Source organism: Saccoglossus kowalevskii, chromosome 19 (assembly GCF_978046115.1).
Source record: "Saccoglossus kowalevskii chromosome 19, keSacKowa6.1, whole genome shotgun sequence".
Classification (NCBI taxonomy): Eukaryota; Metazoa; Hemichordata; class Enteropneusta; family Harrimaniidae; genus Saccoglossus; species Saccoglossus kowalevskii.
Window position 1 is genome coordinate 4,461,024 of NC_140659.1, and position 17,717 is coordinate 4,478,740.

At 37.3% G+C, this 17,717-nt stretch overlaps 1 protein-coding gene across 1 annotated transcript in view; it reads right to left on the reverse strand.

Annotated features, from left to right (window-relative positions):
* Nucleotides 1–17,717, reverse strand: part of LOC100368488 (erlin-1-like) — a 54,620-nt gene that overhangs the window by 16,223 nt on the left and 20,680 nt on the right. The window contains exon 2 of the mRNA XM_085493956.1: nt 9,517–9,615. Coding sequence (XP_085350082.1) covers nt 9,517–9,601 — 85 coding nt within the window. The 5' untranslated portion in view covers nt 9,602–9,615. The remainder of the gene's footprint in view (nt 1–9,516; nt 9,616–17,717) is intronic.

A 17,717-nucleotide genomic window follows, 5' to 3' on the forward strand; every position in this document is an offset into this window, starting at 1 on the left:
GTGCTGAAAAAAAATGTTGTGTTTTAATCTAAAACAATTTAAACCTGGTGTATACAAAAATACATAATTTAACAAGTCATTGAAAATGACACAGTCCCCGTTAAGTTCTCTTTGTCCTCGTCATATTAAAGCGGAGGGGTTGTCACGAGCGTGTCCTTGAAACTTGAGTTCCAAGTGGCGTATACAACAGATTGTTTATTTACATCAAAACATGTGTTTCGTGTCATAGTAATATGGCCAAAATAACAACAGCCGTTATTCAGCCATCTTTGATCTGATTATGAAACACACTGATATGTATGATGTATGTGCCAAATACGAATGAAAATGGTACATAAATTGTGAAAATATAGTAGTAAGGCCAAAAAGTCAGATGGCTGTCAATCGGCCATCCTTGACCAGATTTTGAAACAAATTGTCATGGACATGCATCCTAACATGTATAAAGTACATGTATGTGCCAAATTTGAATGAAAACTGATACCGCATAAAAAAACAAAAACAAGATGCCTGCTAGTCGACCATCTTTGATCCAATTGCGAAATAAATCGTCATGGACATGTATCCTAACATGTATAATCCATGTACCAAGTTTGAATGACAACTGACAAAGCATGTCCAAAATACAACATTTTCAAAAAACAAGATGGCTGAGAGTCGGCCATCTTTGATCCAATTGTGAAATAAATAATCATGGACATGTATCCTAACATGTATAATCTATGTACCAAGTTTGAATGAAAACTGACAAAGCATGTAAAATACAACATTTTCAAAAACAAGATGGCTGCCAGTCAGCCATTTTGAATCGAATCGCTAAACCACTGCATGTGCATATGTCCCACATAAAGTACTAGGCACATGCAAAGAATGAACGGAATCGGTCCAAGGGATTCTGAGATATGACTCCGGACGGACGCACGGACACATGGACGAACGGAGACCAAATTATAAGTCCCCGTTTTCGGACTTCGTCCGAACGGGGACTAAAAAGAATATTGTTTTTGATTTCACTTTTGCGTAATAAGGCTACGAGGGAACGGTGTATATTTTATGATGTTCTCATTTTGTACATTGTGTGGATTAACATTAGTAAGACAATAATCCAGAATGCCAATGTAATAATTGTATTCACATATTGCTACTTGTTATGACTTTAGCCATAGGATGTGCAAAAAAGTTTTGTATATTGTACAGTCTGTTCAATAAATAGCATGCACAATGTAGTCTTGGTAACAGCTGAGGATTTCCAACTGCATACCTCATGTATACAACTACAAATTGTATTATCGCTACTGCTTACAGTTCATGTGAATTTTAATCACAATTAAACCTACATGTACTGTATCTGATTATTTTCTTTCAAAGACTGTAAATCCTTTTTAATTAAAAAATGCAGATTTTCTTTTTTTTTTGCTTTTTATAAATGAAATTCTGCATTGAGCTTTTTGAAAATTGTCTACAGCTACAATGATAATGCTCTTATAAAATGGCTATCTTGACATCAACTAGAGTTACTATTTTGACATTGACAGACATTAACATGAAACTCTCGTCTATTGCAAATCCCATTCTATATAGCTTTGAAAATTGATTTAATACCTCTGACATTGACAAACTACCTGACCAACCAGTGTCTAATGTACTATGAACCTCGTTAAGGTCAAGGTGTCATTAGGAAGATTAAATTAATCCATCTGTTATCTGATTGATTTCGGCAGTCAAACGGCTTTGTGGAAATGAGTCCAACAGAATAAATGAGCCGTGAGTGGTGAAGATGAGGTTCATGATCAAATGACCCATCAAAGTTTAATTGATACATCTTCTTTAGAACATCTCAACACCTAAGCTAGGGCTACAATTCATGTTACTTGGAGCAACTGGCACAACTTTAAAAACACTAATTTTTGTTTATTGAGTTCAGTATTCAAGATATAAGAAAGCACCTTATGCGTTGGTATACACCTGATACATCTATCTAAAAGAGAAACTACAGCTTGAATTTGTCACAACACAGAGCCTGAATTCGTCACACCATAGAGCCAGAATTCCCAACAACACAGAGCCTCAATTTGTCACACCATAGAGCCAGAATTCATCACAACACAGAGCCTCAATTCGTCACACCATAGAGCCAGAATTCATCACAACACAGAGCCTCAATTCGTCACACCATAGAGCCAGAATTCATAACAATACAGAGCCTGAATTCGTCACACCATAGAGCCAGAATTCATAACACAGAGCCTCAATTCGTCACACCATAGAGCCAGAATTCATCACAACACAGAGCCTGAATTCGTCACACCATAGAGCCAGAATTCATCACAACACAGAGCCTGAATTCGTCACACCATAGAGCCAGAATTCATCACAACACAGTGCCTGAATTCATCATAACACAGAGCCCCAATTCGTCACAACACAGAGCCTGAATTCATCACACCATAGAGCCAGAATTCGTCACAACACAGAGCCTGAATTCGTCACACCATAGAGCCTGAATTCGTCACACCATAGAGCCAGAATTCATCACAACAAAGAGCCTGAATTCGTCACACCATAGAGCCTGAATTCGTCACAACACAGAGCCTGAATTCGTCACACCATAGAGCCAGAATTCGTCACACCATAGAGCCAGAATTCATCACAACACAGAGCCTGAATTCGTCACACCATAGAGCCAGAATTCATCACAACACAGAGCCTGAATTCGTCACACCATAGAGCCTGAATTTGTCACAACACAGAGCCTGAATTCGTCACACCATAGAGCCAGAATTCATCACAACACAGAGCCTGAATTCATCACAACACAGAGCCTGAATTCATCACAACACAGTGCATTAGTTGTGATGAATTTTAATTGGTGTAAAACAATTACCACTGCTGTGAGCATGGGATTAGGTGCTCTACAATGTTAAATAATTGATATGCAACACTAACTATCATTCAGCCAATCTGTGTGCTGCATATGTACATGTATATAACTGAATTACCAGTCCTGTATTTACAATATTTTAGTTTAACAAAATATTAAACATGGTTAGAATGTACAGTGAAAATGGAGATTACTAGTAACTTGCTATCTAAAATCTATGTAATATCAAAGCAATCAGACTTGTACACAAAATGTAGTTTTTAACAAGAAGTCGAAAATATCACTTTTTACCAAAAATTACAAAAATATGCACCCAAATTAAAGATATCATGAAATGAACAAATCCAAGAGGACTACACTTGTATATATGTCTTGTACATGTAGTTTTCAAGAAAAAGCCCAAAAAGTAAATAGTTGACACCGACCACGGACATTCACTTATATGATAAGCTCTGTTCGACAAAGTTGACATCAGTGCTAAAAAAGTCATATTATTGATATGAATCCTAATATTGTGAAAAAAATTTCAGAAAATTTACAATTTAGTGAGTTACCAATGTGATAATAGTTTTTTATTTTAAAAGGAATTTGATTTTGCTCAAAATGCCTTGAGCTAGGCTATCAACTTGAAATGTACAGTTATATGGTAATATTCAGTAAGCAATCAGCTCATCACTGGAGAAAATTAGTATTTCTTACAAAGAAAAAACATAGCATAACTATTACAACCTTGTCCATTGAGAATCTGACAACAATAAATAACAAACAAATTAATACAAACTATGATGCAATATCTTTTCCTTGCATGGCAAAAGTGAGTATAAAATTCCTGAAACAATGCAATATTATATTTACAGTGGTCGCGTTTACGCAAAAAGTTGCGTATATTACGCATCAATATCACATTATACACAAAAAAATAAACACAGTGCGTACTATGTACGCAAAAATACGACAATTTAATTTACTTTCACTAACCCCCTGATAGCGGTCATTCGCTGATGCCGAACTAAACGGGCCATTCCAACACCGATTAACAAACACGCCGAATGTACAAATTCAGTAACACGTGTACGTGGCTAACACGCATTCCACTCTCACAAGGCCACTGAGAAATTGACAACTTTTTTTTCTCTGCGTCTCTGAACAATAAATTTAAGCCAATTGGAAACACCAAAAATCGCGTCATCCACCCGTCATTTTGACGCGATGGCTGATAACCGCGCGCGAATAGAGCACATGGTAGTGACAACATGGAGAAGCCTATTTTTTCATATTTTTCAAGTTCTGTCACCACAAAAAGAGCAAGATCAACATTCTCAGCAGATGATCACAAAAACAAACATAGTTGAACTCTGGTGACCTTGCCCTTTGTTATATAATATAATTCCCTTTAACATAGTTTGTTTCAATATAAATATACATTGTCATAATTAATTTTGAATACAAAAAAGTTTTGGGGTTGAACTAACAGTGGGGAATCAGTCTACCGAATGTCCTTTAAAGATGTAAATATCTTACAAAAACATTGGTGCCTTATTTGTTTAATTATTTTAAGGGACATAATTTCCAGCTTTATTCAAAGTAATTCAGATATTTTAGTATAAAAACAAATGCCTCATTGCAAAAAAAAAGTCCTGCATTTAGACGTGAATAGATTCATAAAACATGCAAGATAACAGAAAATCTTAGCTGGCTTTTGTCCAAGTATTTTGTACAGGTGTCTGTCAAAAATTAATGATTCACTGAGACAAATATGAACTGCCTCATTGTGTGACTACTGTATTATATGAAAAGTAAAAAAAAAAAAACACCCTTTATGAATAGCTATCATGTTGCAAGCTCTGCTTTAAATAGTTAGTTGGTGTCCAGTGGAGGGAGAAGTCAACAGTACTGTTGTCTCCTGAGAACCTACATCTTCAAACACTGCAATCTTTGTTTGAAGTGAGTTTTTAAACTAGTATTATAAAAACTCTATCATTCTGTTCTAATAGCTGAAACATATTCCTCTGAGTTTTCATTTGTCGAATGAACTGTTTGTCAAATACAGAATACATATATTTTAGAACAATTTTCTTTTTAAAATGTGGATGAAATGTTTTGCTTTTTATGTATTTTTTATGTATTGTTTTTGATTTGATAACTTTGAACTAAACAGATTTTCTATTAGCTTTAGATCTTGATCAAAGTTTGGCACCCAGTTCATAGCAGTGCTTATATTGATTTTCTGACATCTTGTTTTCTGTAAAGATTTATTGGTAGGTTTGCAAATGTGTATCAGACTGTGCAATCTCTCCATGAGTTGGTTTTGAAACCCAGTAAGGGATTCTGAGATACATTACCAAGGATATTATTACAAGATAAATCATTTGCTTCATTGAACACATACAACAATGCATATTTCCACTGAGATCAGTGACCTTTGATGTGTATCACCAGTGATCAGTCAAGTAGAAACAGTCGAAATATTTTATCAGTTTTTCTCAATTTTTGCATGATATTTTCATACAGGACATCTGTTGTTCAAACTCAGGGAAGACTTTATACTGATGAACAAGGTGACCAAGTTTGATGAAGTTTGGAATAGAATTAGTAAAGTTATCATGCACACAATAACAATTATTAACGACGACAACGACGACGACGACAACGCCGGACAAAATCTTTCCCTTAATATACCTTTCCCTTCCATCTTTGATGGTACGGGCAAGGTAAAAATGACTCCAATGTTGCTGAATTACCGCCAATGCCCGGGCCTTCGACAGACTCTCGACATACGCACCCCGATGTCACGGATATTACAGAAAAAGGTGTTCTTTGCAGCAAGAAAGCCAACAAGAAGTGAAAATATCACTTTTCACCAAAAATGACAAAAATAGTCATCAAAATTAGAGAATTAAAGATATCATCATGAAATGAACAACTCTGGGAGAGGTTTACATGTAGTACCTATATATGTAATATCAAAGCAATCAGACTTGTGGTTTTTAACAAGAAGTCGAAAATATCACTTTTTACCAAAAATGACAAAAATATTCATCAAAACTAGAGAATTAAAGATATCATTACAAAATGAATAAATCTGAGAGAGGTCCACATGTAGTACCTATATATGTAATATCAAAGCAATCGGACTTACAGTTTTCAACAAGAAGTCGAAAATATCACTTTTTACCAAAAATGACAAAAATATTCACCAAAATTAGATGAACTGAAGATATCATCACAAAATGAAAAAATCTGAGAAAGGTCTACATGTAGTATCTATATATGTAATATCAAAGCAATTGAACTTTTGGTTTTTAACAAGAAGTCGAAAATATCACTTTTTACCAAAAATTACAAAAATATTCACCAAAAATAGAGAATTTGAGATTTTGACATGAAATGAACAAATCTGAGAAAGAACCATCCAAGATACTTGCATATCAAATTTGAAAACATTCTGACTTACGGTTTCGATCATGAAACAAATGCATGTTTTATATGTCTAATCGATGAATGTGTGAAGTTTAAACTTTTCACTCTCAAATAGTCACCAAAATTAAAGAATTGAAGACCTATTAATGATATTAACATACATATACAAAAACAAAACTGTTTTTAAGTTAAATTGTACACATCAAAATTAAAATATCTGAGTGCAGTCCACCTGAGGTACCTTGTATACAATATTAAAGTAATCAGACATGCGGTTTAAAAAAGATGTCAAAAAATAACATCAGAACTAGATATCATCATGAAATGAACAAATCTATAGAGAGATCTTGAAGATATCATCGTGAAATGAACAAATCTATAGAGAGATCTACCCAAAGGTAGATACAAGTATCAAACAAGAGATGGCAAACTGCACTGATCCATTTCAATAATTAGGTCATACAAAAATGTAGTACATGAGTGAACACAGAAATGAGGCAAACTTTTTCTTCAAATTCAGTATGATAAAAGTAATCAAGCTGACAAGGGGTATAACATATTTTTTTGGTTACATGTACATGTATCTCAAAAATTATGCATGCGTGGCAGCCGGATTTCTCAGCAGACCTAGATTACAAACTAATACACAAAGATGCATCTTTTTGCATGGTTGAGCTGGCAAGGAACCAAGGACGAACGACAGACTTTTTTCCAATTATAGCTTCCCTGAAATTTCCTATTAAAAGACAAGACAATAATACAAATATAGGATCATCCAACAACATGTTATTTTTTACTGTGTCAGCACTGTGTCTGAAAAAACACCAGCACAATGTGAAAATGATTATTCATTCAATCGTTATTTGCAACAATGTAAATTGGTGACTAGAATGCAGCTGTTAGAAAAATTACTGAAATAACTAAATATTGTTTTTTAGCAATGCTGTAACAACATCACAACAACTTTGCAACAACAGTGCTTGTCAAAACCATGAAGTGGATCACCATCTCTTGTCTGATTATTTTGGCTTAAATATTGAGATCTGTTTATCAGTAATTGTTTGAGGCGACATAGTAACTAACATATCTATCGGTATTTCTTACATCCATTAATTGTGCATTTTATGCACTAAACGACAAATATGAATAATTCAGTGAGTACCAAAATTAACAGATCATGGAAACTGCCATATCCCAAATCAATTTTCCCTTGTAACATTGAAATATCCCTTGGAACATCTTTTATGAATTCGTAATTTTGGAAGGGATGGGCACTTAGACAACTGGACCTGTGAACATTTTTAATTCAAGAAAACAAAATGACATATATCAAGGCCCTAATATGCCTAATGTATGTACCATGTTTGAATGAAATCCATCCATACATGATTGAATGGCAGATACATGTATGTTTGATTTTGATGAATTATTAGCACAAAAATGTCTGCTACTTGGCCATCATATGTCACCCAAGATATGTTATGTAATTATGAAGTTTGAATGTGATCTGACCAGACATGTCTGAGATACAAGTGAAGATGTACAGACGCATGGATGAGGACAAACTTCAAACGGAGACTAACAACCATTTGGGAATGCACAGACCTCACAGAGTAAAAAATGTTGAAGACTACATTGTATATGCATATCAAATTTTGTTGTTTGTTATGTGTAATTAAAGTAGTTTTAGTGTCTTATGTAGAATATGACAGCACATCTAGTGTCTAGTTCCAGACATGTTTTTTTTACAACTGAAATGGTCAGCTGTCAGCAATCATCAATCAGATGTCAAAATTATTGTAAATGAATACGTATGCTATGATGTATTTTCTATGTATAAAGTATGAAATGAATTGTTTCAAGCCTGTGTAGATATATGTCTGCAATAGAATTTGTCAAAAACAAAATAGCTGTCAGTTAGCCATCTTGAGTCAAATTTACAAAGCGACAAGCGTCAACTACCAATAATGATTAATCCTTTAACCATGTTTGAAGTAAATCGGGATGCCCAAAATCTGGTTCTGAACATGTCAAAATTCCTGATTTTATTGCATTTTTGCAACAAAAATGGTCGCCATTACTAGTTGGCCATCTTTGACCAAATCACAAAATCATTCTCAGTCTCTGAATGTAGAATATGACTGTTGCTTCAGACGAACAGATGTACATATGCACATGGACTAATCTACCTATAAGCTTCTGTTTTGGACTTTGTCCAAACTAATCAGACAGCCACTAAGTGCCACAAGTCAGGTAAAGTGTTTTTATTGTTGGCATTTGTGTGTTAATATTCACAAGCAGGAAATAATTACCATGGGAAAGTAAGCACTTTCACAATCCGAGATCCTGACTCCTACAACATATCAGTTGACCTGATCATACTTTATGGAATTTTCATCTCCAGATTGAATAACCTCAGACATTATTCTCACATACGTAGCTAGTATAAAAAGTCTTAAACAATAATCCCGTGTAGAGATAAGGTTTTCTTGCAGAATGCAAACATATATTATGTTTTTAGTTTAGCTCCCTGACTTCATCACATGCATATTACAACAGCTGAAAACCGGTCACTGGGAGCATAGTGGTTGTGGCATCTGACTCATGATTGGTAGACCCAAGTTCAAATCCTACCATAAGCTGAACAGACCACAGACTCAATGGGAAGGCCAATTACACTGGCCGAGATTCATTGAATATGAATATGACTTTGGGGGAACCTTGATTCAGGTGCTTGTGTTTGACTAAGCTGGTTGATGCCAGCATAGCGCATTAAAATTGCCATTTGATAGGGAGATGGTTGCACAGCCCTGGCATGTAGTCCCAGACATGATTATGACTTCTGTGGCAGTGACATTTAATGTCCGAAACTGTCGCCTGTCACAAAAACATTTTTTTTTTAAATAAATAAATAATGTGACAGCTAAATGAGATGTGTGAAGACCCTAGTAAACAGTTTGATGATGAACAGAACAAATATGAGAGGAAGTAGTTTCCTAATTTGCACACATCCCGTGAGCTAATCATTAATACCTAGTGGGTAACGTATTTTACTGTAGTTGTAATTTTAGATGAAACTCGGGAGTCTATTCATTTCTTTTCAAAGTAATCTCAATTTACTTTACACAAAATGTCAAATCAGGTTAAAATGAACTGTGAAGTGAACACTCTCCATGTGGAGAGAGTTTATTATGAGATTTCATCGTCATAGTTACCTTCTTCAATCTTATGAACAGAAAAATTCATAATAATCGCCGTCAACCCCACAGCAACAGCAAATGCTACGGCTGTCGTAGTCATCCTGGTTCACCTGCCTAGAAATACAAAAACAGTTATCTCATTAGCTTGACAATATAACATTGTTGTTGATACACTGAGTAAATACATTTCTTGCTTTGAACATGATGTGGCAGCTGCATGCTAAATTACAATTCGGTTGTAAAAAGTTCAATAACTTACTGTAAAATACTTTATTTTCACTTGGAATTAATCTTTGCTGAAGGAATGTTTCAGTGAAAATAAAACCCAGTGAATATACCTTTTTTCCTATATTTTACATTCAACTCGTAAAAAATCAGTGAAAATAAATTTCAGACAAACACTAAAAATAGTCTTTTCCAGTAAATCTTTTTCCAAGGTGCAATACACGCTTACTTACTAACAGCAAGAAAAGAACGTTATATATAAATGTAGACATGTAGAGTGTCATGTCTATGAACATACACTAGGGTATATATATTTATATACTAATGAATGAACATGGAAGGAGTGCTCTATGTATGACATAAAGCTTAGAGAGAACTAATCATGTACATAGATGGGTCACATGACATGCAATGTCACTGGATACAAATTTTACTTATCTACATGTACTAGCAAATTTTACTTATCTACTAGCAAATTTTAATTATCTACTAGCAAATTTTAATTATCTACTAGCAAATTTTACTTATCTACTAGCAAATTTTAATTATCTACTAGCAAATTTTAATTATCTACTAGCAAATTTTACTTATCTACTAGCAAATTTTAAATATCTACTAGCAAATTTTACTTATATACTAGCAAATTTTACTTATCTACTAGCAAATTTTACTTATCAACTAGCAAATTTTAATTATCTACTAGCAAATTTTACTTATCTACTAGCAAATTTTAATTATCTACTAGCAAATTTTAATTATCTACTAGCAAATTTTACTTATCTACTAGCAAATTTTAAATATCTACTAGCAAATTTTACTTATATACTAGCAAATTTTACTTATCTACTAGCAAATTTTACTTATCAACTAGCAAATTTTAATTATCTACGAGCAAATTTTACTTATCTACTAGCAAATTTTACTTATCTACTAGCAAATTTTACTTATCAACTAGCAAATTTTAATTATCTACTAGCAAATTTTACTTATCTACTAGCAAATTTTAATTATCTACTAGCAAATTTTAATTATCTACACATGTACATACTAGCAAATTTTAATTATCTACTAGCAAATTTTACTTATATACTAGCAAATTTTACTTATATACTAGCAAATTTTACTTATCTACTAGCAAATTTTAATTATCTACTAGCAAATTTTACTTATCTACTAGCAAATTTTACTTAGGGACGACGTCAAAAGATCGATGTCGGAAAAAAACTTATTTCCTTTAGTTTGGGGGTGGGGGGTTTTGACTTCAAAAAGTTTCCATCCTACAAAAACGATTTTATTTTTTAATGAAGTAAAAAAAAATCTTGGAGTATTTGTAGTTCTATCCAATCATGGACAGAAATAACCGAAAAGGGAAAAAAAGAAAAAGAAAAATGGTTTGGTTCGAGTGTAAATCTGTGCGTCAAATGAGGTGCATTTGTAAAATATTTTTACACCCACCCGACAACCAACTGCTATGCAATACTACTGTCTGATTATCAATTTGTATTTAATGGTGAATGTAGTCTGACGCCATGACCAATATTTATCAATTAAGTTTCAGTGGGGGTAGGGGGGTTTGGAAAAAAACTAAAGGAATTAAGTTATTTATACGACATCGATCTTTTGACGTCGTTCCTTATCTACTAGCAAATTTTAATTATCTACTAGCAATTTTAATTATCTACTAGCAAATTTTAATTATCTACTAGCAAATTTTAATTATCTACTAGCAAATTTTACTTATCTACGAGCAAATTTTACTTATCTACGAGCAAATTTTACTTATCTACTAGCAAATTTTACTTATCTACTAGCAAATTTTACTTATCTACTAGCAAATCTTAATTATCTACTAGCAAATTTTACTTATCTACTAGCAAATTTTAATTATCTACTGAATTTAAAGTAAAACCTATGAGATTGCATCCAACATATATCATGTATAAAACTGTTTTAGACATTGAGATAGAGTACATGCAGTCGATATGTAATACATGGTGTATATTTAGTTTGTACAAACAAATGTCAAGTGTCAGAAATATTAAATTAATATAACATTTATTATTTTTTTTGTCTTGTTGAATAATGTGATACTAAGTATTTATAAGGTAAGTGTATGCAACATTCGTAACAATGTAAGGGAATACATGTATACATTGAAGATCACACAAGAAGTGAACTACCATGATTTGTGAATTTTGAAAGCCATTCTATTCGGGGCATGTCAATTGAACTATAATAACTGACAGCATCACAGAAAGACATGGTTGCATAAATAGAAATGAGCAAGATAATCGCCACATTCAAAAACATAAAATGCATATACTAGTCTTACGCATTTTGCTTATATGCGAGGACAATACAAAAAATGGTCTGAGGCAACATGAACCAGTATTTCACAGACAACTTATTTGCATTAGAATTTTTAGAAATGTGGTTTACTCTTGTGTTTTTGTGATCATATCATTTGACTTCTCTAACTTGTGTGAAATCTTTATCACACACCCAACACCCTGCATACCCTAATGTTAAAAACCCTGGAATATTCATTTCTGTTTGTGCAATTGATTCTTCGGAAGAATCAATTGCGCCCTGTGACACCACTGATCAGAAATAAGTTTGATTGATGTACGCATGAAATGAGATCACACATCACTGCACTTAGATCACAGATTCTCATCTTATAAATCTTTGATTGACATAAACAGGCATGACAAATGTCAAAATGTGCATTGGCTAACATTCTTAACTGTTTTGATATTACAGGGTTATTCACTAGGTTTATAATCCAATAATTCAGGAATGAAGCAATACAGTTTATTTAAGTATATTCACAGAGTTTTAATTCACCGTAGGAAAACACGGCAAATAATTAAGATAATATAGTTTAAGTTTTTAATTTAATTTTAACTACAATCCCAAGAATCTTTATACTAATTAGTCATATATCAATGTCAGTTCGTTATTTTTATACCATAAAATTATATTCAATGTATGAAAATTGTGATGAATTATTGTACTATCCATCAACCAGGTTTGATACTTTTAGAGGTCACTATTATTATGCTAATCCTCCTGATATTATGACATATTTGCATGTGTCTGTGTCTGTGACAGAATCACCCAGGGTATAGTGGCTTTGACCTTCCCACTAAGTCTGACCCACTCACCCAGAGTACAGTGGCTCTGACCTTCCCCATTGAGTCTGTGGTACACTCACCCAGAGTACAGTGGCATTGGCATCCCAATTGAGTCTGTGACAGACTCACCCAGGGTATAGTGGCTTTGACCTTCCCACTGAGTCTGACCCACTCACCCAGAGTACAGTGGATTTGGCCTCTCCATTGAGTCTGTGGCATACCCGGTACCTAGAGTACAGTGGATTTGACCTCTCCATTGAGTCTGTCACACTCACCCAGAGTACAGTGGATTTGACCTCTCCATTGAGTCTGTCACACTCACCTAGAGTACAGTGGATTTGACCTCTCCATTGAGTCTGTCACACTCACCTAGAGTACAGTGGATTTGACCTCTCCATTGTGTTTGTCACACTCACCCAGAGTACAGTGGATTTGGCCTCTCGATTGAGTCTGCCACACTCACCCAGAGTAGAGTGGATTTGACCTCTCCATTGAGTCTGTCACACTCACCTAGAGTACAGTGGATTTGACCTCTCCATTGAGTTTGTCACACTCACCCAGAGTACAGTGGATTTGACCTCTCCATTGAGTTTGTCACACTCACCTAGAGTACAGTGGATTTGACCTCTCCATTGAGTTTGTCACACTCACCCAGAGTACAGTGGATTTGACCTCTCCATTGAGTCTGTGGCACACTCACCCAGGGTACAGTGGATTTGACCTCTCCATTGAGTCTGTGGTACACTCACCCAGAGTACAGTGGATTTGACCTCTCCATTGAGTTTGTCACACTCACCTAGAGTACAGTGGATTTGACCTCTCCATTGAGTCTGTGGCACACTCACCCAAAGTACAGTGGATTTGACTTCTCCATTGTGTTTGTCACACTCACCCAGAGTACAGTGGATTTGGCCTCTCCATTGAGTCTGCCACACTCACCCAGAGTACAGTGGATTTGACCTCTCCATTGAGTCTGTCACACTCACCTAGAGTACAGTGGATTTGACCTCTCCATTGAGTCTGTGGCACACTCACCCAAAGTACAGTGGATTTGACCTCTCCATTGAGTCGGTGGCACTCTCACCCAGAGTACAGTGGATTTGACCTCTCCATTGAGTTTGTCACACTCACCTAGAGTACAGTGGATTTGACCTCTCCATTGAGTTTGTCACACTCACCCAGAGTACAGTGGATTTGACCTCTCCATTGAGTCTGTGGCACACTCACCCAGAGTACAGTGGATTTGACCTCTCCATTGAGTCTGTCACACTCACCTAGAGTACAGTGGATTTGACCTCTCCATTGAGTCTGTGGTACACTCACCCAGAGTACAGTGGATTTGACCTCTCCATTGAGTTTGTCACACTCACCTAGAGTACAGTGGATTTGACCTCTCCATTGAGTCTGTGGCACACTCACCCAAAGTACAGTGGATTTGACTTCTCCATTGTGTTTGTCACACTCACCCAGAGTACAGTGGATTTGGCCTCTCCATTGAGTCTGCCACACTCACCAAGAGTACAGTGGATTTGACCTCTCCATTGAGTCTGTCACACTCATCTAGAGTACAGTGGATTTGACCTCTCCATTGAGTCTGTGGCACTCTCACCCAGAGTACAGTGGATTTGACCTCTCCATTGAGATTGTCACACTCACCTAGAGTACAGTGGATTTGACCTCTCCATTGTGTTTGTCACACTCACCCAGAGTACAGTGGATTTGACCTCTCCATTGAGTCTGTGGCACACTCACCCAAAGTACAGTGGATTTGACCTCTCCATTGTGTTTGTCACACTCACCCAGAGTACAGTGGATTTGGCCTCTCCATTGAGTCTGCCACACTCACCCAGAGTAGAGTGGATTTGACCTCTCCATTGAGTCTGTCACACTCACCTAGAGTACAGTGGATTTGACCTCTCCATTGAGTTTGTCACACTCACCCAGAGTACAGTGGATTTGACCTCTCCATTGAGTCTGTCACACTCACCTAGAGTACAGTGGATTTGACCTCTCCATTGAGTTTGTCACACTCACCTAGAGTACAGTGGATTTGACCTCTCCATTGAGTCTGTGGCACACTCACCCAAAGTAGGGCTAATCTGCACTGGCTCGGAAGGTTGTAAATGATTAGCTAGTTTGAATTTGCATAACAATACTGACAATGAACGTGCATTCAACGCCACAAGTTTTTTTGTTTTTTTAGCCAATCAGAATTCATCTTCCGAGCCAGTGCAGATCAGCCGCCAAAGTACAGTGGATTTGACCTCTCCATTGAGTCTGTCACACTCACCCAGAGTACAGTGGATTTGACCTCTCCATTGAGTTTCTCACATTCACCTAGAGTACAGTGGATTTGATCGCACCATTGAGTCTGCGGCACACTCACCCAAAGTACAGTGGATTTGACTTCTCCATTGTGTTTGTCACACTCACCCAGAGTACAGTGGATTTGACCTCTCCATTGAGTCTGTGGCACACTCACCCAAAGTACAGTGGATTTGACCTCTCCATTGTGTTTGTCACACTCACCCAGAGTACAGTGGATTTGGCCTCTCCATTGAGTCTGCCACACTCACCCAGAGTACAGTGGATTTGACCTCTCCATTGAGTCTGTGGCACACTCACCCAAAGTACAGTGGATTTGACCTCTCCATTGAGTTTGTCACACTCACCCAGAGTACAGTGGATTTGACCTCTCCATTGAGTCTGTCACACTCACCCACAGTACAGTGGATTTGGCCTCTCCATTGAGTCTGTCACACTCACCTAGAGTACAGTGGATTTGACCTCTCCATTGAGTCTGTGGCACACTCACCCAGAGTACAGTGGATTTGACTTCTCCATTGAGTCTGCCACACTCACCTAGAGTACAGTGGATTTGACCTCTCCATTGAGTCTGTGGCACACTCACCCAGAGTACAGTGGATTTGACTTCTCCATTGTGTTTGTCACACTCACCCAGAGTACATTGGATTTGGCCTCTCCATTGAGTTTGTCACACTCACCCAGAGTAGAGTGGATTTGACCTCTCCATTGAGTCTGTCACACTCACCTAGAGTACAGTGGATTTGACCTCTCCATTGAGTCTGTGGCACACTCACCCAGAGTAGAGTGGATTTGACTTCTCCATTGTGTTTGTCACACTCACCCAGAGTACATTGGATTTGGCCTCTCCATTGAGTTTGTCACACTCACCCAGAGTAGAGTGGATTTGACCTCTCCATTGAGTCTGTCACACTCACCCAGAGTACAGTGGATTTGACCTCTCCATTGAGTTTCTCACATTCACCTAGAGTACAGTGGATTTGACCTCTCAATTGAGTCTGCGGCACACTCACCCAAAGTACAGTGGATTTGACTTCTCCATTGTGTTTGTCACACTCACCCAGAGTACAGTGGATTTGACCTCTCCATTGAGTCTGTGGCACACTCACCCAAAGTACAGTGGATTTGACCTCTCCATTGTGTTTGTCACACTCACCCAGAGTACAGTGGATTTGGCCTCTCCATTGAGTCTGCCACACTCACCCAGAGTACAGTGGATTTGACCTCTCCATTGAGTCTGTGGCACACTCACCCAAAGTACAGTGGATTTGACCTCTCCAATGAGTTTGTCACACTCACCCAGAGTACAGTGGATTTGACCTCTCCATTGAGTCTGTCACACTCACCCAGAGTACAGTGGATTTGGCCTCTCCATTGAGTCTGTCACACTCACCTAGAGTACAGTGGATTTGACCTCTCCATTGAGTCTGTGGCACACTCACCCAGAGTACAGTGGATTTGACTTCTCCATTGAGTCTGCCACACTCACCTAGAGTACAGTGGATTTGACCTCTCCATTGAGTCTGTGGCACACTCACCCAGAGTACAGTGGATTTGACTTCTCCATTGTGTTTGTCACACTCACCCAGAGTACATTGGATTTGGCCTCTCCATTGAGTTTGTCACACTCACCCAGAGTAGAGTGGATTTGACCTCTCCATTGAGTCTGTCACACTCACCTAGAGTACAGTGGATTTGACCTCTCCATTGAGTCTGTGGCACACTCACCCAGAGTAGAGTGGATTTGACTTCTCCATTGTGTTTGTCACACTCACCCAGAGTACATTGGATTTGGCCTCTCCATTGAGTTTGTCACACTCACCCAGAGTAGAGTGGATTTGACCTCTCCATTGAGTCTGTCACACTCACCCAGGGTACAGTGGATTTGACCTCTCCATTGAGTTTGTCACACTCACCCAGAGTACAGTGGATTTGACCTCTCCATTGAGTCTGTGGCACACTCACCCAGGGTACAGTGGATTTGACCTCTCCATTGAGTCTGTCACACTCACCTAGAGTACAGTGGATTTGACCTCTCCATTGAGTCTGTGGTACACTCACCCAGAGTACAGTGGATTTGACCTCTCCATTGAGTCTGTCACACTCACCTAGAGTACAGTGGATTTGACCTCTCCATTGAGTCTGTGGCACACTCACCCAAAGTACAGTGGATTTGACCTCTCCATTGAGTCTGTGGCACTCTCACCCAGAGTACAGTGGATTTGACCTCTCCATTGAGTTTGTCACACTCACCTAGAGTACAGTGGATTTGACCTCTCCATTAAGTTTGTCACACTCACCCAGAGTACAGTGGATTTGACCTCTCCATTGAGTCTGTGGCACACTCACCCAGGGTACAGTGGATTTGACCTCTCCATTGAGTCTGTCACACTCACCCAGAGTACAGTGGATTTGACCTCTCCATTGAGTCTGTCACACTCACCCAGAGTACAGTGGATTTGGCCTCTCCATTGAGTCTGTCACACTCACCCAGAGTACAGTGGATTTGACCTCTCCATTGAGTTTCTC